Raw genomic sequence first — 22583 nt, 5'->3', positions numbered from 1 at the left:
TAGGCCCATTCGCTGATTGGGTTTTTTCCCCGGTTATGCTGCTAGTGGAGAAAATGTAGCGCGTTTCCTTTGAGCTTTAAATATCAAAATTACCAAACGCTTGACATGCAATAGCTAATGATGAATAAATCAATGTGTTCACTGAAAAACAACGTGTCAGAATTATCAAATGTTTAACATCTGATATTCTATATTAAAGGACCATTCCTGAGTTTGCTGCAACTTTTAAGATGATATCGACTAACAGAGACTTTTTAACGATTGTAATTACATAACAAATATTTTTTTTGCATAAAATATTAGTGGCTGTATTTTAAACGTGTTTCTGGTCGTTCTAATGTGTGTACCAGGTTAAATTCATTTTATTTTCTAAAACGGTTTTCTTTCGTACGTAGGAAATTATTTGAAGAAAAATCCAGATTGGGCTTCTTACATATAATAAGACGACCAGAAACACATTGAATATACAGACACTGATATTCTAAACAAAAAAATATACTTAATATGTAAGTTTAATCGTAGAAATATTTTATTAGTCGGGAAAATCTTACAATGCAGCAAATTAATCATTGTGGTTCAGTTATTAAGCCAAACAGACTTTAACTTAAGACTACGTGCCAGAATTGTCAAATGTTCGACATTCAATAGCCGATGATTAATTGACCAATGTACTCTAGTGCTGTCGTTAAATAAAATATATTAAAAAATTCTGACGCCAGGTAACCGTAGTTAAAATGTGTTGATTGCGTCGTTAAATAATACATTTCTTTCTTTCTTTAAGTGAAAACTAAGTGACCGAATTATAAAATATTTGATATCAAATAGCCGATGATTAATTAATTAATGTATTCTAGTGGTTTCATTAAGCAAAACAAAATTTAACTGAGGACTACTTGTCAGAATTATCAAATGTTATACATCCAAAAGTAGATGATTAATTACAAAACTGTATGGAATTTTTGTCTAAAACTTAGCTTCTGGCTTGAAATAGTAAAATGTTTTACATCTAGTAACTTTAATTTTATTCTGAATGTATAATCAGACACTCAACATTTTAAATCTTATTTGGAGATCAGTACATGGGTGACAAAATGGCTCTTTTGTGTGACAAGGGTTGAAAAATCAAAGTGGTTTAAAATAACACATCAGGCATGTTATTTCATATCTGACACCATATATGATGAAAAACCGCAAATATTGTGGAGATATATGAATGTAAGAATGTAGGATTTCGTACTAAATTACCTACAAAAGTTATTGTTACTGAACAAATGGCCTTTTTATTTCACTTTAGAAACTATGTTTATGCTTTTAAAGCCGCGATATTCAGATAACCATCACACTGATACAAACTTAACATCTTTGAATCATGTCAAAAATACACTTGTTGAAAACAAATCCCAATGTCACCAATTTAAAACAAGAAACAACAAAAAAAAAGAAACCCAAACAAACACCAATGACATTGTGACTTCTAGAGGCCTGTAAGACAAACACTATAAGGCATGCTGAATTATATTGATTTTGTATCCTGAAAAATATAGACCAATTTGAAAAAGTGGCCAACATTTTGGCTCAATGTCCCCCAAAACAGCACCACAAATTGTTAAATAGTGGTATATTTTTAGACTCCTAACATATATCAAGTTAATTTTCTATGTCCAATTGATGGTTTTGCGGTTAAATTATATGATATACCTAGTAATTTCGTTTGCAAACAAACATAAGTTTAATATACAGTACTGCAAAAGTGAGTTGCAATTGGTGATAACAGTTGTTTGACCAAAGCAACTACAATTAAAAACATTGGTGAATATGTTACGCTATGTTATTTGAATTTGCAATTAAGCATAAAACATATATATGGTTATGATATCATAATACAGTTATCAAACATGCCTAATAATGTTCTAAATTTGGACCATAATTATAAGTTTCTCTATTTCACTCTGTATCACCAAAAACAAATCATATTTTTGCCTTATATTACAATGTAAGGAGAGTAAAATGTTCAACATCATTATGGTCAAATATTTTGTCTAATGCAGGTTTAGATTTGATAATGGTAGTCTCTAGTCTCTCTACAGGCAAAGTAGGAACTATATATCGTTCTGTCATTGTCAGGTGTTTTGCCAATAGGAGGACTAGTACTGTCACTTGCTTGAGGTGGTTGCGTCGTAGGGTCTGGTGGGGTTTTGCCCCGTCCCAAACAGTTCCCTACGACTAGTATATCAAAGCCGCGTGGTATGTCCTGTCATGTCAGTGGGAAGTACATAGAAAGAGCCCTTGCTGCTAATGGAAAGATTTATCAGGTTTCCACTGAAGACTATAAGTAAAAATTACCAAATGTTTGACATTCAATAGCCGATGATTAATAAATCGATATGCTCTAGTGGTGTAGTTAAACAAAGCAAATTTTAACTTTTAAGTTAAAATAGACCAGTGCGTCTTTAGAATCATTCCAAGTTATGGTTAAAGCGATATTTTATTATATAGATATTTTGACCTAATTTGACCCTATTTTACCTCTAAGGTGATCTTTCAGCATGACAACCAGATTAAATTTGAAGACGAACGTGTAAGCTATCAAACTATATCAGTTGTTTGCTTTTAACAAATAGGTTTATCAAAACATTTTAAGCTATTTTGTGAATTGGCCTCCTGACTATTAACAGAACGATACATGCTTGCTACTTTGCCCGTAGAACGACTGCCATTTCCAAATCTAAACTTGCAAAGGAAAAGTCAGCATGTCCTGCCCCATCGGAGGCACCCGTTAAACACACAGCTAATATTTGCAAAGTCCGTGGTTTTTATTTAATCTGAACGACAAAACTGTAATAGATGGTTAGGGCCCTATGTATTCCCAATGCAGAGTCGAAAGGGCATTTGGCAAAATGGTAGTGGATTCCATGAATCTCTATCCAGTGCCTCGTCTATAGGAGGAAAGCCACTCTCGAGTAGGTCCTTTACTGGAGATTTCATCCCTCTTGCACTGCCACAATGAGGACTGCCACTCCCAGACAAGTATACTGAACCAAAACTGGCACCGGACATAGCTTATTACAATAAGTGCAGTTGTGATATCAAGCGTTTTCGCTAACGGTGAGCATAAACGTTTGTTTACTGGAGATTTTAATCCCTCTTGCACAAGAGGACTGCCACTCTCAGACTAGTTTACTAAATCAAAACTAGCACCAGAGAGAGAGAGAGAGAGAGAGAGAGAGAGAGAGAGAGAGAGAGAGAGAGAGAGAGAGAGAGAGAGAGAGAGAGCTCATTAGAATAAGTGCAGTTGTGATACCATGCTCTCATGAATCGCTGTCATAACAGTGTTGATATCAGGTGTTGGCGAAAGATGAACATATCCTGCCCAACGGGTAGCACCCGTCATGAGTACTGCCACCATAGCTGTCGTTTGTCATTTCATCTAAAACGACGAACAGATAATAAATGTACAAGATGTTTACCAAAGAGATGAAAATGTATGCACAAGTGCAAAATATCGAATAGCACCAACGATTAAAATAATGTACACGATTTTCACCGTAAAGGGGCGTGACATAGCCCAGTGGTAAATCGCTCGGTTGATGCGCGACAGATGTATTCTCGATCCTTGTTGGTGAACCCATTGGGCTATTTGTCATCCAGCCAGTGCTCCACAACTGGTGTATGGAATGTTGTGGTATGTATTGCCTTGTATGGGGGATGGGGTATATAACAGGTACTTTGCTGCTAATATAAAAGTGTAGCCCATGGCGTGACGGCAGCCGGTTTCCTCGCGCTCATTATCAGTGTGGTCTTTAACCATAGATACGATATAGCCACACATAAAATGTAAAATGTTGTTAAATAAAACATTTCTTCCTTCCTTCACCATAAAGATGAGCAAGCTTTGACAAGATCAAAATAGGGTATAGCGTCAGCATGTGATGCGTTATATTATTGGGTAATACCCTCTAAATGCCAATTGTAAAATCCGTTTATAGCCTTCTTGAGTCTTTCAATGTTAAAACCTTCATGACATTGGCGTATCCAGGATTTTCAGAATTGGGAGGGAAGCCACTAAAACTGTCTTTTAAACATGTTATAGGGCGACATGTCAATAAATAAGGTGGTAGGAAAAAAGTGGTGTAATTGGGGGACATGGTATGCATGCCCCGCTCCCTCATCCATCTGGCTACGCCAGTGCTTGATGAAATGACTTCTTTGCCAGAATGATATGTCGTTGATTGAAATCGACATATACTGAGCATACCCTAAGTTATCTCAGAAGTAGATACCAAGATCTGAATCAAAAGGGATATTATTCAACATCAAGGGAACATTAACCGAGTCTTATCCGCTTAATAAGTTATCCTTTTTGTCATATAGCTTAATGTGGACGCCTGTATCGATTTGAATCTGTATATAGAGATGGAGGTATAAAACTGATGTCATACCTCTATATGTTCCTTTTATTTCCAACTCTCATGGGTACATTAATGTAAAGTAATCTGTTATTCCGCTTTTATTGAATGATATATGGTCATCAGTGTAGCAGAATGTTAAATTTAAAGTTTTAGCTAGATTGTTTTTAATAAAACAAAGTAGTCAGAAATTCCGATTCATTTGTAGACAGAAAACATTTAGTGAGTAATGTGGTATAGGGTTCGTGCCCATGAGGGTACCAATTTCCTGTCAGTATGCCTTATTCTCACATTTGACAAATGGGTCCTTCTCTGAAAATGGTATCTTAAAGTGTGTCATAGGAACTAGACCAGTACGCACTACAATGGCTGCCTCAACATAAGTCAAGTCCCCTAGTCACTTGTTTAGTACAATGTTAGAAATCGAGCTGCTCAGGTTGACGTAAAATAAACATTCGTAGGCGTGATTTTCGAAATAACGTACTGACGTAACAAGGCTAATTGATTTTTAAAAATAGTTTTACATCCATGACGTGCATTTAGACAAGAACGCATATATTAATATGAAAAAAATAAATGGTACTTCAACGAATCAAAAAATATAACAATAAATTCCTCCTTATGTATGTTAAAACTGTCTGGTTCTGTGTGTAAACTTGAGCGGATACCACTGGTTATATGTGGAACCCTAACTTGGATTGCAGATTCAGTCAAAACGTAGGCAAATGCATCACAAAAATTAACATAAACATAAATTTTATTACATATCCTTTATTTTCATTAGTGTTTTAGAAAGGTGGGTTCTTATATTTAATAATAAGTAACATTAAAATAATAGTCATTTCTGATGTCCCAATTTTCGTTCTAATATATGTACTAATTATTTTGGAAACTTTTAGATTTGTCTTTTGATCTGTCCAAGGAGATTAATTAGTTTTTCTCTGTAAGACTTGTATTCAGGGAATATGTTAGGTGGAATGGAGACAAAACTACTGTCTAATTGTTTTCAGGTTAACTACTTTTCCATCTTTAAAATATGAAAAGTTAAAGACAAACCATAGTGTCCCTCCGGTTGAACCGATAGGAAACTAAAATGTATTGAGTGTATCGTTAACTTATAAAAAAAAATCCTAACTTCCATCTAATACTTTTTTTAAAGAAGATTTTGTGTTTCTGTACTAGATTTTTTTAGCAATAACAACAAATAACGTGGTTGAAAATGTAGCAAATCTGGACAACACCATTAGTGTATTCAAGTTCGAATATTGGCTCAAAGAATATTTTGACTAGGTCGTCACTGTCCCCGTTAATCATTGTCTTTAGGAAAAAAGTCAGACTTTTTGTTTAAGTATACCACTAGAGCACATTAAAATAGTAACCATCTGTTTTTGGATGTCTAATATTTGGTAATTCTACAGTTAGCTGTAATGGATTTCTTATATGAACTCTCACACTATCAGCACATCACATACCACGGCTTTAGATACACCAGTTGTGGGACACTGGTTAGGTCGGGAAAAACTAAAAGAAAATGGGCCCACCAGCGGGCTTTGAATCTACGACCCAAGCAACACAGGCGACCGCTCTACTGACTGAACTAAATTCCGCCATTTTGTTAATACCAGCTCTGGCTTTTGCCAAGATGATACACCCTTGCCTCGTCTTCTGTGGGAAGACTGCCACATTCCAGGAAGCTAAAAAAAATTACTTCGACTATAGGAAGAAAGCCACTCTCGAGTTTGTTTTAAGCACTACAACTATTTTTGTTTGTTAAAAATAGTTTCTTCTTCATTCCATTTGTAAGTTATCTTTATATGTCACTCTATCGTGATATCGCCATCGCATTTCACATCTCAAACTAAATCTTATTTCCGCGTTCTTCGATACGTTTTTGTTTGAACGCATCAGTCCGGTATGACAATAGATCCATAGGCGAATCGCCGGCGTGACTTCAGACTTTAATATCCACGGAATCAAATTGTTGACCAGTTTCTTGGTGTAATCCGCAGTGTGTGTGTTTTTCATATTTAATACATTATCTCCAATATGTTTACTTAAACCAGTCTTTCGCCCATTTCATCGTGGTGAAAGAAATTCCAATAGTATCGTGTTTAACAGGAGCTTCCTTATTCGCACATCATATCAATGTTTCTCTGTGGCTTAATTCGAATATTTTCATCGTCTTAAAGATAATTTAAAACTATTTTTATCAGGCGAACCTAAAACAGAAATATTGTGTTTTCTGTAACTCGACGAACTCCTAAAACAATCAAACTCGGATCCATTATTTTTTTCATTTTGAACTGCTTCTTTTTTCTGGGTGTTTTTTTCTGGTTTTTAATTTCTAGTATTGTGTTATACTGAGCAAAGAAAGAAATGTAAGAAATCTACATTTTATATACAAAACTGGCTTATGTGATTATGATTATTGAACATTATTACTACTGTTTGCAAATCCAAAATATCTTGGGGAAAAAATTACATTTTAAATCAATAATAGGCTTTTGTGACAATGAACATTATTATTAGTATGACTGTTTCAAATCTAGAAATTTGAAAATATGACAAATTTACATACAAAATTGTTGTTGTTGTTTTGTGATAATGGATATTAACATTATTGCTACTGTTTACAAATCTATAATGTGTGAAAACATGAACAATTTAAGTCAAAAGTTGCCTTTATTCATAATAAACTTTGAACGTAATTATTACTTTCTGTAAATCCAAAACGTTTGAAAATATGACATATTTTAAATTAGATTATTAACACATTGAAACATTATTAGTATTTTTACAAATCCACATCTGAAAAAAAGGACAGATTTAAATAAAAAGTTGGCTTTAATGCTAATGAAAAAGGAACAGTATTACTAGAGTTTACAAATCACACAAAAAAAATAGACATATTTTAAAAGTTTGGTTTTGTCATAATAAATATTGAACATTTTTACTACTTTTTGCAAATCCAAAATATCTGAGAACATGAACAAATTTTATGACAAAAGTTGCCTTTTGTTATAATGAACATTATTAATAGTATGACTGTTTCCAAATCTAGATATGTGAAAACATGACAAATGTACATATAATGTTGTTGTTGTTTAGTGATAATGAATATTAACATTATTACTACTGTTTACAAATCCAAAATATCTGAAACGTTATTTTAAGTCAAATGTTGGCTTTTATGATAATGAATATTAACAGTATTATTACTGGTTACAAATAAAAGATATATCTGAAAACATAACACATTTTAAATAAAAAGTTAGTTTTTGTGATAATGAATATTAATGTTATTACTACTGTTCACGAATTCAAACTATTGAAAAACATGAATTAATTTTGTTTCAAAAGTTGGCTTTTGTAATAATGAACATTGTTTACTATTGTTTATAAAGACAAAAATATCTAAAAACATGACATATTTAAATAAAAAGTTGGCTTTTGTGATAATGAACATCCAACAGAATTACTTTTGTTTACAAAGACAAATAATGTCTGAAAACATGATAAATTTTAAATCAAAAGTTGGCTTTTTTATTATTACTGTCTACAAATCTATCTGAAAACAAATAACACATATTAAATTAATAGTTGACTTCTGTGATAATAAACATTGACATTTTAAGAAGTACTGCATTTAATTGTAAATTGTAACATACTTTTCGTAATAGTTGTACTTTACCGTGCATTTAAATTTAACTTTTTAATTTTATATTGGCATTCATTAATCGATCACTCCATATTGGTGGATCCACTGGGTTTGTTCTTATCCTAACCAGTGTTCTGCGGCTTTTACATCAAAGACAGTGATACGTGCTGCCCCGTCTGTTGGAAATGCATATAAAAGAACCATTGCTGCAAATGGAAAAATTTAGCGAGGATCCTCTTGTGCTGTCAAAATTGCCAAATGTTTGACATCAACTAGCCGATGATTAATTAACCATTGTGCTTTAAAGGTCTCATTAAAGAAACCAGACTTCATCTTTATAACACACAATGTCGTCTGACGCTAGTTACCAACTCTGAATACTTTTCAAGTCTTATGTAGATATGAATAAATATTTGTGATCGGTGGAAAATGTTTTAATGTTCACACATCCAGAAATTTCAGCATACAAAATACCAATCACCGAGCTTCTGTAGATATTGGGACATACCAGATGTACAGAAATAAATACATTCCAAACAGACAACTACAAGATTCAGTAAGAAGTACAGTACATTGTTTTAGACAACAGTCATTAATGAATAGATGTACGTTAATACAGTTGTTGTTTTCAGCAGAAGAAATGCACCAACTTTAACTGTCCGTACGGCGAGGGGAAGGATAAATATGTACCAACACGGTGACAGTTGTCCATCGCCTGCTTTGATCGCAGGATCGAACCCTCCTCGTGGACCTATTCTTTGTTTGTTTTTATTTTTCTCATCGCAACCATTACCCCTTGACTATATGCTATCTTATGAGAAAGTGCATATTAAAAAACCTTTGCTGCTGATGGAAACATTTAGCCAATTTTCCTTGAAGACTACAATTCAGAATTAACAAATGTTTAACATCCTATAGTCAATTATTAATAAATGTATATGCTCAATTCTGTCGTTAATCGAAACAAGCTTAAATGTATTTCTCTTTGCAGTTCTGCATCAAACGGTAGCGTTCACCTGCCCGAATATCTTAAGCCAGGCCTGGATCGCTCACCCTACTGACTGCCAGAAATACTACCACTGCCTCACTGACGGCCGAGTCTTCCTGAAATCCTGCCCTTCAGGTCTTGTCTTCGAGCCCAACAATAAAATTTGCATCTGGGACTCCACTTCGACATCCTGCATCGAGAACCAACGTCAGGCTGCTTTGGACAACGCCATTTCGTCCCAGATTCCAATCATGGCGAAGAAAGCTGCTATAGAGGACACCAAACGTCCAAGGCCAACTACAAGGAAAGCGACAACTACAACTACCACTACAACGACGACCACAACCACTACGACCACGATGAGGCCGACAACGACGATGAAGAAGAGGATTTTGACGACAGTGAGGGCCTTGCTATTGAACACCAACTCTAAAAGTACCCCAGTTGTGACAATGCGACAAAATGGCAGCTCTGTGACGTCACAGGAAGCACAAGAACGCAATGACTCTTTCTCCACCGAAACCGTAACCACGGAACAAGGTTTGTCCACGCAGATGGGAAGTGACGAAATGTCCAGCGAAAGCAATGATGCAACTACGAATGAGCCAGAAGCGAAACCATCCACCGATCTTCTCCAAGACTCTCTGGCCCAGATACGAGACTCCAGCCTGACACTGTCTATCAAGGATAAACCGACACCTATAGAACTGATGGCCCCCAGTCTAGCCGCAGGGACACACAGCGTGTACAGACGACAGATTTCCTCATCCGAGAATTGTAAGTAACGCCTCCACGGGTAGGAGTTATCGGTTTAAACTTTATATATATATAGAATTTAAACAATTAAAATATACTTACATTGATATTTGTATTGTATTGTATTTTACTCCACAGCTCTTTACACTAATTTTCACATAATTACATAATTTTTATTTTTAATGTAAATAATCATATTCATCTTTGTTTGATTAATTAATTTATTCCGTCATCTATAATATCCCTTGCTACTAATAGTAACAATTTAGTGGGTTTCCTCTCTAAGACTATATGTCAAAATTGCCAAATGTTTGACAACCATTAGCCGAAGATTAATAAATCAATGTGCTCTAGTAGTGTCGTTAAAGAAAACAAACTTTAAATTTATTCTGTCATCGATCTGATATAAAATGATACTGTGCAATAACGTACGCCAAGAGAAAACTTATGGCGACGAAACATTTTTATTTTAATGGATCTTTGGGCCCTAATGTTAAAGGGCTGGCAAATATTTTATCAAGCCCCGCACTATTGTGTGTGCTAATCCAGAAGAAAAAAAAAACTGTTACTGTAATATTTTGAATCATGTTTCCCAGAACTAATATCTAACTCTATTTCAAACATTATTCTTTAATAGCTTCATTGAGGAAGGAAATGGTTTATTTAAGGACGCACTCAACACATTGTATTTACGGTTATATGGCGTCGGATAGATTCATTAATTACGTTTTTCAGGGTCGATATATAAACCCTACTTGAACCATGTTCTTGCTATATCTCTACTTTCATTTCATTTTTAAGGATCAATATAGAAGTACTTCGACCATATTTAGTTAATAACTTTACTTTAACTGTGTTTTTCAAGGACCAATATCTAACTTCTTAAACCACATTTCTATAATATCTCTATTTTAAATACGTTTATCAGGCTCGTTATTTATCTATGCAAATTATGTATGTCAGAGCCAATATATAACTCTACTTCAAACTTGTTTCTGTAATATATCTCTACTATATTTACGTTTCCCAGAATGAATTTGAATGTCTAATTTTGCTTAAACCATATTTCTGTGATTTTCTTTATTTACCTATAATATTATATGATGAAGTCTAACTTAATATTTTCGAATATGTCTAGTGGTTGAATATGAATCAGAGCACACCATATACCACATTAATATATTTTTTCTTTATTTGTATTATCCTAATAATGTATGTTCTGCGTTTCGTCAAAATAACTAAGTTTTGTTTCAGCTCTCTGTAACACGAAAATAAAGAAATTGTTCACAGCCGAAATCGAACCCGCACAAGATAGAGAGGTTATGATTCCCAATGTGTACTGGAACGTGTAGAAACAGGACTTGCGTTTTACGTCATACATTTATGCGCTATATATGCACGTTACAGATCGTTTAATACATGTAGAATATCATCTACAAGTTTTACAATCTAATTAAAATTAGCTCCACTATTACATGTGGATCTAACACCAGCCAGTTGGAGCTCATGTCCGCCAATCAAAACCTTACTTGCAGAATCCTGCCAGTGATTTAAAAATAATTTGAAAACATTCCGAATTATCCTGAGGGTATACGACATGTTTCGTGTGAATTACGAATGCCTTAAAACATGTTTTATTTTATAAAATAAATAATTTGTAATGTAAAACTGAAGACTGATAACCCACCCCGTACGTATTGGTATGGTTCGCTGTACTGCGGCCACTAAAATAGACTCGCCCGATATTTTTAGAATTTGTATGCTCCCAAATAACGTTATAAAAGGCGAAGTGTGATTGGTCAATATTTAAATTATTATTTACAGACGAAATGTTACCTGGACATTGGGGACTACGCAGTGTTGTTAGTTTTAAATCACTGGCAGGATTCTGCAAGTAAGGTTTTGATTGGTGGACATGAGCTCCAACTGGCTGGTGTTAGATCCACATGTAATAGTGGAGCTAATTTTAATTAGATTGCAAGTTTTATTCATACGTTTCCTTTACTTAGGTGTTTATATGACAGGTATATATATACACGTATTTGCAATTTGTACACTTGTGATATGCGAGTCCCAGAATATGCCATTAATCTCATGAACTCGAACTGGGCGAAAACAAAATCAACATGTTTCTGTAATAGAATTGCACGTCAAATGACTAGGATATCAATACACGTGGGCGGGGTGTGTTGAGTTCAGCTCGATATATAGCACTCATCCGAGTTGTTTGCGGTTGTAGGATCGTATCTGGCCTGGTGCTTATAAAACGTTTAGAGTCTAGACTCGAGACTCTAATAGAGACCGAGACACTAATGTCAAGACAACGCAATACAAATTGTATGCGTGTGACGTCATTAGATATTGAGTATGGACTCTAAAATTGTTATAAGCACGGGCCCAGTTCAGTAGTTCCATTGCGTTTTTACTCGTTCAAACTAGTGCTCCACGACTGGTTTATCAAAGGATATGACATTTGCTGCCCTGACTGGAGAAGTGCATAATATTATAATAGATCCCTTACTACTGTATTCATTGATATTCCTACTAGCTATTTAGGGACAATAGCCAATGCAAACAAAAAAAGTAGTGATTTTCCGAATTACCAAATGTTTGACATCCAGTAGACGATAATTAATTAACCAATGTGTTCTAGTGTTGTCGTTACATAAAACAAACTTAAAGGTCCAGGCTTATCAAAAACATAATTCACTTTTCTTTGGTATCTACGTATACCTTTGACAATATATATATGAAGTATCAATAAAACAAATTCAAAACGATTTACCTGTTTTTAATATATTCGCAATAATAAGTCGTGTTTTTCAATAAAAAGTCGTGTTTTTCCCATCGCTTGCCAACAAACCTATCGACTCCTCGAGCTAAGTCGCGTGACCCTGTGACGCGCTATGCAGCATTACCATGAAAGCGTTATTGTGCAGAGTCTTTCACACCTAAGGTCTCACTACACAAATGTCATCTGTCATTGAAACCCATGTTAAATTACCCAACTTCAAATGAAGATTGCCAATAGAAAGCGTTCTCATTGGCACTAATAACATACACCATTGTGAACATACATTATATAAAGATTTATTTTCACTCCAAAATTGAGAACATTTCCGTCTCTGTTTTTTGTTATATGACCGCATCTGGCTGTAATACCGGTCCAAACAGGTGGTTCATTAACCGATACACCCATGTCCCAAAAGGTCAATGCACAATATTATAAATAGCATGGGCAAAATACAGCCAGAAGGCTTACCATTAAAGATACATATTGTTTTAATTCTTCACCATTTCCTAGAAGTGAATATGTGAGCCATAACTTGTGTCACAATTAGGAACTATAGTGGACCGTGATGAATGAAGTCTCACCCGGAAGTGATCTTTGTAATGAGACCTTAGTTTATTAACAGATTTTGTCAAACTTGGTTTGAAGTCCTGTCACGGGGATTCTATAATTCCCGTAACCGAATAAAACACGATTATCAAAATGTCCCTCCTACTTGTATATCTATTAGATCTCTCTGTAACAGGCTGTTAAACCCTAGTATGGCTCGTCTCTAGGTATGATCAGAGATACGATCTTATATAAGTATATATTATTATAGCACGTTAGTTCTCTAGAAAACACAACAAAACACAATACACTTTGGAATCTGTATTAATCTACGCTGACAAATGTACAGCCGTAGTAGTAAATTAATAACAGCAATAATAACAACCCAGAACTGATCACTTAATTAGTTAATCTCTAGGTGTCTAGTTACACAATATGCGAATCACTTCACCGTTACACCACACCCACACGTGTGATAATTGAGAAACGCTTACAGGAGAAGTTACTTAATAAAGGAATTACAACACCATTCCTAACTGGTTAATTTTTAATTAACCCTTACTACTCGTTCAGTAACGTGTGATAATTTAGGAACGCTTCTTGGGGAACGTAATTAATAAAGGAATTACAGCTCTATTCCTAACGGGTTAATTTTTAATTAACCCTAACTACTCATTCAGTAACCTTGTAACACAGAATTAATACTTATCACAATAAAGACAATAACCTACAGTTTACCTAGGGTCTTCTAGGATGACTGGCTAAGCTTTATATTACCAAATACTCATATAATGTTAGAACAAAAAGTCTACGATTTACTTCGTCAGATGACCGAAGACACTGTCTAAAGAATATTGGTATAATACAGTATTAAAATATTTAAAGTCACATCAATCACATCAAGGTTATACACAGAGCAGAAATGATATTTACCAAAGTCCAAACGGACTAACGTTCCCAGGAAGCTTCCTAATTCGTCCTCCTAGATATCTCTAAATTCTAGCTATTTATTCCAAAATCAGAATTGGCCTGGGGGAACAAGGCGGTACCTCACGTATCATCTCATATTCTACATTTACTAGAGTCGGTATATTTCTCTCTGATCGTCCGTCTGGCTGTCGCCAGTCGTCGCCATCACGGTTGTAAAAACCGCACTCGCAGAGGAATTACGTAACTACTCGCCACATGGCCTCCGCAGCTGGACTAAGTGCATATTGGAATGTCCGATCGTGCGAAGTATTACGTAACAAGTTGCCCATCTGGGCTACGGGCAATAAACTGCACACGGCCCTCTAACACAATTAAAATCGCCACAGGCGAAACAAATTTAAGAGCATGTACCGTGACAAGTCCATTTAATAATTTGGGTCATTTACACCATGAAAAGCCATACTAGAACAGTATAACTTATGAACTCTAAACAATACACCAAACAATAAATGCACCATACCATCCAATAAAACTTCATATCACATTGTTACTCCTTGGTCATCCACACAATAGATGGACGTCAAACAGTTACTACATTGTAGTGTATGACCTTTTTGGTAGTTCTGATACAAGGAACATACAAAGAAGCTAATTATCTAGTTTGTTCATTAAAAATATTTGTTTTCATCAATAGTTGCTATGGGCAATAATTATTGCATAGTAAAGTGTTAAAATCCTGGTTTTTTGTGTACATTTCAGCATGAAGATACACACATTATTAATGGCAGATACAAATTCTACTTTTATAGTAGAATACTATGTTATATATTCACAATACCATCAAAACTGTTTGTCACTATGACTGTACAGTCAAAAAAAAATGCATTATGCACAAAATCACTGAAATTAGGGTGAATTTAGATATTGACCTTGTGTCCTTGAATTTTGACCTTTTACAATGAGAAACTCAATGTTAGACACTCAGATCAATTTATATATTGCATGTAAGAACACTAGCATATACATTTTGACATTCCCCCCTAAAATATAAAATAAATAAATAAATAAATAAAATAATAAAAATAAAAATAAATAAAATTAACGTTTGCAATATTTATCCAAAGAGGGCCCCCATAAGCTTGGCTAAAATCCACATCGATGAAATTACCTTTTATAAGGATGCTACACTAATACGTTTTCATTTTGGGTTGCTAAACTTATATTTTGGGGCATAAACAGTAATGAAGATTGCCAATAGAACGGGTTTTCATTGGCACTAACAACATATACCATTGCGAACATAAATTATGTAAGCATTTATTTTCTCTCCAAAAACCTGACTTGACCTTTTCACACATTTGATTTGGAACGCGGTTTTTTTTTTAAAACGCGAAAATGTTATTCCAATGAATTGAATTGTTTTGATGGAATATTCTTTTGGAGATGTAAAATATGGTGAACCATTGTTTAAGTGTTTGGATGTATCAAAGCTGCAGCTTTTCCGAACTTTAGACAAACCGACAATCACAGGGTTTGCATGGAAGCGGTTCTTAACCGAACACCTTTCCCGCATTTTGTAAATTATAGTAAACGGTATAATTCGGGGGTGGGGGGATGGGGATATTTTTATTTAAACTGAAAAGGAAAACACAGAAAAATGCAAACAAAATGAAAGTTTTAACACCTTACTTGACATTCAGTTTAGTTCACAATTGTCACATTGTTACAAAAAAATAAAAGCGAAATAAGATCCACGTGTGTATCCAATATATCTGAGAAAAAAATCCATTTAGGCATCTTAGCCATGCATGACAATGAACATGCATGCATCTGAAGTAATGACAAACTGTGCCACTCAAGAAAACGATTTGGAAAACGATCATACGGTGTGTCATGTGTGATAGTTTATTTTCATAGTAATATTTTTAACAAGACAAAACAAAAAAGTGCTAAAATAATCCTGGGACAATAGTGTCTACATTTATGGATAATTTTAAAATGTTTATTTACTACAGACATAAAACAATTTGTAGTGTATCTTAGACTATGCACTGCTTCATTGGTATTTCACAGTATTCACATAAAAAACGACCTTTGGATGCTTCGGTGCGCCGATACACCGGACAGCACTGTAGTCATTTGGCACGCCGGATCATCGTTGTTGTATTCTAGCTCAAATTGATAGGGAAGTATCCCTAACGGATTTTCTCCTTCGTCACCAATCGAGGTACCATTAGAATAGATTAACAAATGTTATATGACCAAAATGTCCAAACTAGTGTCCATTAAGAATCAGTTGCGGTTTTTCAAAACAATAATTATCGGCAGTCGCCATGTTGACCTACTAACAGCATGAGTGGAATCCGCTGCATGCTACGTTACAGTTCTGATGCGCTACTGGATCAGTGTTTTTCTCCAAGCGTTTTACAAAAAGTCACTTTATTAATAATTGGGATGGTATTTTTGTTTTTTATTTTTAATAAAGTAATCTTTATGTATTTTTCATATATACTGTGTATTAATAATGTGTCATGAGCCTGGACCTTTAACCTTTAACCAATACACTTAAAGATGGGAAACACAACCTCCCTAACATCAGATAAGCCCGGGCGCGACAGGTTAAATTCTCGCTATGGATGATGGCTGCGTGAAACCCAGATCAGTTTGCCGTCCGAAACCATTCTCTCAAACCGCAGACTCGTGGGTGATGTTAGTCAGAGATACTTCGTGTTGCTTGTCGTCTGTTTATTAATCACAAACACAAGATATACGTCGTTTATTTTATAGTCATGTTATCAAACTTTATTGAATACTGAACGGGATTTCTGCCATACCCTTTTTTTAATTTTTTACATTTTTATTTATTTATTTATTACTAGTTTTTTTTAGGTTTTTTTTAAATTATTTTACTTTCATTTTATATCATTTCATTTTATTTCATTTACTTATAGTTTATTCATTAATTTATTTGTGAATTTACTTTTGTTGTTAGTTTTTTTCCAAATACATGTATCAATAAAATATCTATTTTAGATTTTTAGTATTCCATTCAACTTGTTGGTTTGAGTGTGTGTTCGGGGGGGGGGGGGGGGGGGGGGGAGCGGAGTTATAATAAAAAGGGTTAACACATATACAGAGAATTGGGAATCTTTAAATACCTTGAATATTATTACATGTATACACTAAAATAGAAGAAGAATATGTGTGTATATATAAAGACAATAGATAAAGCTATAAATAGAGAAGCACTAATATTCAATAAATAATGTGTTATATGAGTTCGCATTATGGATGCCTTTAGTTTATAAACTCTTGGGTATTCGCCAGATATTCAGTGTTTCGTAAACAATCTAATACAGTAAGGTAATATAAGCTCAGGACAAACAAATTTAAATTTCATTGTATTCATTCACATTCTGACTAGCTATTAGGAAACAACAGAGTACTCCAATTAGGGCAAACATATATACTTCTCTCTCTCTCTCTCTCTCTCTCTCTCTCTCTCTCTCTCTCTCTCTCTCTCTCTCTCTCATTCCTCTCATCTTTGCCTCCCTCCCTCCCTCATCTCTCCATTTCTCTTTCTCTCATGTCTCTCTATCGCTCTCTCTCATTCCTCTCATCTTTTACTCCCTCTCTCATCTCCCCCTGTCTCTTTATCTCACGTCACTCTCTCTCTCTCTCTCTCTCTCTCTCTCTCTCTCTCTCTCTCTCTCTCTCTCTCTCTCATTCCTCTCATCTTTGCTTCCCTCCCTCTCTCATCTCTCTTTCTCTCTATCGCTCTCTCTCTCTCTCTCTCTCTCTCTCTCTCTCTCTCTCTCTCTCTCTCTCTCTCTCTCATTCCTCTCATCTTTGCCTCCCTCTCTCATCTCCCCCTTTCTCTTTCTCTCGTCTCCCCCTTTCTCTTTCTCTCGTCTCTCTCTCTCTCTCTCTCTCTCTCTCTCTCTCTCTCTCTCTCTCTCATTCCTCTCATCTTTGCCTCCCTCCCTCTCTCATCTCTCCATTTCTCTTTCTCTCATGTCTCTCTATCGCTCTCTCCTCTCTCTCATTCCTCTCACCTTTGCCCCCTTTCCTCTCATCTCCCCTTCCTCTTTCTCGCATGTCTCTCTATCGCTCTCTCGCTCTCTCTCATTCCTCTCATCTTTGCCTCCCTCGCTCTCTCATCTCCCCCTTTCTCTTTCTCTCACGTCACTCTATCGCTCTCTCTCTCTCTATTAAGTTTTGTAAGCTGTCCTGTCTGTAGAATGTGTATTTAGCTCCCTTGTTGAGTTGTGTGCTCTCTCTCTCTCTCTCTCTCTCTCTCTCTCTCTCTCTCTCTCTCTCTCTCTCTCTCTCTCTCTCTCTCTCTCTCTTCCTCCCTGAAACCCAAGTGTCGAAACAAATATTCGTTTCACATATCTGCGTCCATCAGCTTTGACCCATATAAAATATGTAATGCCTGTTTTCCAGCCATTGAAGACAACAACAGCAACAAGCCACCATCGATCCCCAAGGTGGCGTGTTCATCAGCGTTTGCCTACGTCGTCGACCCCACCAACTGCGACACCTTCTACCACTGCAACAACTGGAGGCCCTTTGAGAAGAGATGCCCACCTGGTAGGATGCTGGGATGGTGTTGTTTACCCTTGGTTTTGTTGTATTGTTTTCTTGTCTTTTTCTATCAAATAAAGTATTGTTATTGTCAAGTCCCATGGTGATTATGCATTTTAAAGTAGATTGAACGTATTCGCCAATTTTAGTTTTCTGTCAAAGTGCAATAGCGTCGATTGATCACTACAATTATCATATTTTCTCTTTCAAATAAAGTATTGTTCTTGTCAAGTCCCATGGTGATTTTGCATTTTAAAGTAGATTGAACGTATTCGCCAATTTTAGTTTTCTGTCAAAGTGCAATAGCGTCGATTGATCACTACAATTATCATCTTAAAGATCATCATCTTCATCATCACATTTAGTATTAATGTATTATCACTATCGTCCTTTGCATCATCAATTCATTAACATTATTGTACCTATTAATACTATATATTACCACTATTACCAGTATAACCACCAGAATATAATGCATCAGTGTTATGAAAACTGTAATAGTTGAACATATTTTACACAGCATAATAACAGGGATCACTGCCTTTAACTACATTTAACTACATATTACATGCTATATTTATATTACAAACAATTGTGAAAATAACAAACAAACGAAAAACTAACAAAATCATCAAAAAACATGGGTAGAATTTTGGCAAAGATGCATAAAACCTATTAATTACACTTGTCAGAAAGACAGTTTTCAGCATTGTTGCCAAGATTCTACTCATTTTTGTTTTTTAATCATAAGACTAAAATATTGTATTCACCTATTTACTCTGCAGGTCTGTATTTCGATTCTGACAACCTCGTCTGCAACTGGCCTCACAACGTCAACTGCGTGGAAGGGTATCGCGCTAAGACCTACTTCGCCTTCTCTTACCGTCGGAGACACCGCCCCCAGTCGCAGAATTTCGTCATCAAACCCCGAGAACCAAAAACCATGGCACCCAAGGTGGATCTGGAGACACAGCCCCCTGTGGAGGAATTTACCAGCACCACGATGATGCCAGAGGTGGAGACAACTCTCGTAGAAGAAACAACAACTCAGGTTGAAGATACAACAACCGCTACAGGAAGAATACCTTTCCTTGAGACAGTCGAAAGTGACGTGACGAAGATGAAGCCATATCAGGAGAATGACAAGACTGAGTCAGTTTTACCATCTGAGATAAGCGAGACTTACAAAACGACCCCAGCCATGGACGATTTCACCGAGACGCAGAAGGTCCATTACCGCCAGACGTCCGAGAGACCAACTGAATCTGTTACCTCTGGTTTGATTCGAAGCATCTGGGACGCCATGACCGGAGGTACGTCATCACTAAAGACATCGGCGCCAGACAATAAAAGTGATAATGGTGCTGATGATGATCAACCCGGATATCATTTCACGGCTAACATTGGCAACAACAACACCGACGTCAACGTCACGGCAAATGGTCACGACTTCACCGTATCGCCCATCCACGACGATTCGACGAAGTATTTCGAATACGAAAGCACACTGATGAAGAAGAGTGGGTCCACGCCAGTCCGCAATGATGCTCCGATTCCTCATTCTTACTTCATTGGCGACAGATACGCCGAAGACCAGCGATCAGTCTACGCCAGAGACTACCCCAATGTTGAGGATGTAGAAATTGAGAAGTTCATGCTGAAGATTCTTAATGATGCCATCAAGGAGAAACACGTCGAGTCCAGGGATGTTTCAGATGCTGAGGAAAACTTGGTGGACGGAAACCTCAAGGAAACCGTTGATATCAAGAAAGGGGAGCAGACTCTGGACGAGGCAGACGGAGACAGCTGGCTCCTGATGAAGGACACGAAGCAAGACTTCAAGGCTACGGGTAAGCTGGTGAAGCCCGGCGAGGATGATTATGAATCATCTGGAGATGCTGAGAATTTCTATAGCGAGAATAGCGAGAGGACACTCACAGGCATTATCATGAAGGACGAGGCAGTGCATACGAAAAACAACAAGGACACTACACTGAAGAAGGCAGATTCTGACAATGTGATTGCCGTAGATAGTGCTGACGATAAAGAGTATTTGAAGGCAGAAGATATTGTCAATGTAACCAGTCAAGCAATAGTCACATCAACTCCAAATTTAGTAACCGAAGATGACAACATCACAATAGCAATTGAAAGCAATATGACAACATTGGATATGAATTTAGTGACCACAGTTGTTACTGCTGAAATAACCAATTCAACAATGGAACCAGAAGTTACAACCACCACTCTTCAACCAGCAGTCAGTAACAAAACAGACAATTCATTGACAAACTCTACAGAAGTAGACAGTTTGTCAACCAACTCAACTGAATTAGACAATTCATCAACCAACTCAACAGAATTAGACAATCCATCAACCAACTCTACAAAATTAGATAATTCATCAACCAACTCTACAGAATTAGACAATTCATCGATTACCTCTACAGAGATAGATGATTCGTCAAGCAGTTCTACAGAATTAAAGGATTCCTCAACCAACTCTACAGAATTAGATGTACCTACAAAATATGTTGCTAATGATGAAGGAATATCTAATGGAGATGTGGTGGATGAAAACGTCACCAATGTCACAGACAATCAAGACGCTGCTTCAACAAATTCTTCCAGTTCTTCTGAAACTGATCAAGTAGATGCATCTAATGATACCAGCAGTACAGATAGTGTTGATGCTTCCGAGACTGTGACAGAAACAAGTGTTGAAACAACAGACGAAACGCCAAAGAATGAAACACAAACATTGAAAAATGAAACAGAAATACAAACTAATGAAAAGGAAACACCAAAAAATGAAACAGAAACAGCAAAAAATGAAACGGAAATACAAAAGAAGGAAATGGAAGCACAGAAGAATGAAACGGAAGTCTTTCAAGACGAAAGTGTAGCTACAGTAAACGCCACCACTTGTCAAGAGTGAAACAGACAATACAACCGAAGTCGTCGTTACATCACCAAAGCCTGCACAAAGTATTAAAGACAATGTTTCCATAGATGCCGTCCCACTGTCATCTGATGACGTCTTAAAAGCCAGCGTTACCAACGAGTCAAGCTCTGAAGCAACAAACCAGTCCAGTAATGTTAATGCATCGAGTACAGTTAATGAAACAAATATTGCTAATGGATCGAGTACTGTAGGTTCGAATGCTGTAAACGTCACAGAAGTTACGAAATCTGACAGCACAGTCACTACAGAGGCACCACAGCAAAACGAGACGGTTACAGAAAGCGTATTACTCAATGCAACAGATGTTACAGAAAATAACAGCACTAACAGCACGGCTACCACAATGTCGACCTCAACTACAAGCTCACAGTCTACATCTACTAGAAATACAGAAAACATCACCAAACAAACCGAGAAAACAACAGAGGCACCCATGGAAGCAGTAGTTCTGGTGAATATCACGCACATCTCAGACACGAACAACGAGACTGTGGAACGTGAAAACGAAACGTCAACATTAACACAGGAGGACGCAGTTATCAATGTGTCAGAGCTGGAAGTCAATAACTCTACGACAGATACGTCCAGTAATTCAGAATCGACCACTCCAAGACCCAGCCCTTCGACTGCTGAACCAGCATCATCTACAGAACAGGCTAGTAACTCAACAACTGTCTCATCGATTGTATCAACCGAAACAGATAACAGCTCGAAAGCGGTGGAAGACGAATCCATGTACACATCAACGGAACTGTCATCAGCGACGAATGCCACCATTGAAATCACTTCTGGACCCAGCAATGTCGACGAAACAACCTCAGCCGTTCCGTCAACAGTCGACGATGTCTTGGAAGTAGATCCAACCGAAATGATGGCAGCATCAGGGGAACAAGGATCTGAGGAACTAACATCGGTCCCGCCAACGAAAAACACGAAAGGCACGAAAAAGTCTT

At 36.3% G+C, this 22583-nt stretch overlaps 1 protein-coding gene across 1 annotated transcript; it reads left to right on the top strand.

Annotated features, from left to right (window-relative positions):
• Positions 1-8659: 8659 nt before the first annotated feature.
• LOC121390293 (mucin-5AC-like) lies at positions 8660-21603 on the top strand. Its single transcript, XM_041522076.1, has 4 exons — positions 8660-8669; positions 9056-9829; positions 18525-18671; positions 19451-21603. The coding sequence occupies exons 1-4, from the start codon at positions 8660-8662 to the stop codon at positions 21601-21603; spliced, it is 3084 nt and encodes a 1027-aa protein (XP_041378010.1).
• The last annotated feature ends 980 nt before the right edge of the window (positions 21604-22583 follow it).

This window comes from Gigantopelta aegis, chromosome 15 (genome assembly GCF_016097555.1).
Source record: "Gigantopelta aegis isolate Gae_Host chromosome 15, Gae_host_genome, whole genome shotgun sequence".
Taxonomy (NCBI): domain Eukaryota; kingdom Metazoa; phylum Mollusca; class Gastropoda; order Neomphalida; family Peltospiridae; genus Gigantopelta; species Gigantopelta aegis.
Note: the sequence above shows the minus strand (reverse complement) of the source record. Positions and strands in the feature narration are given on the sequence as shown.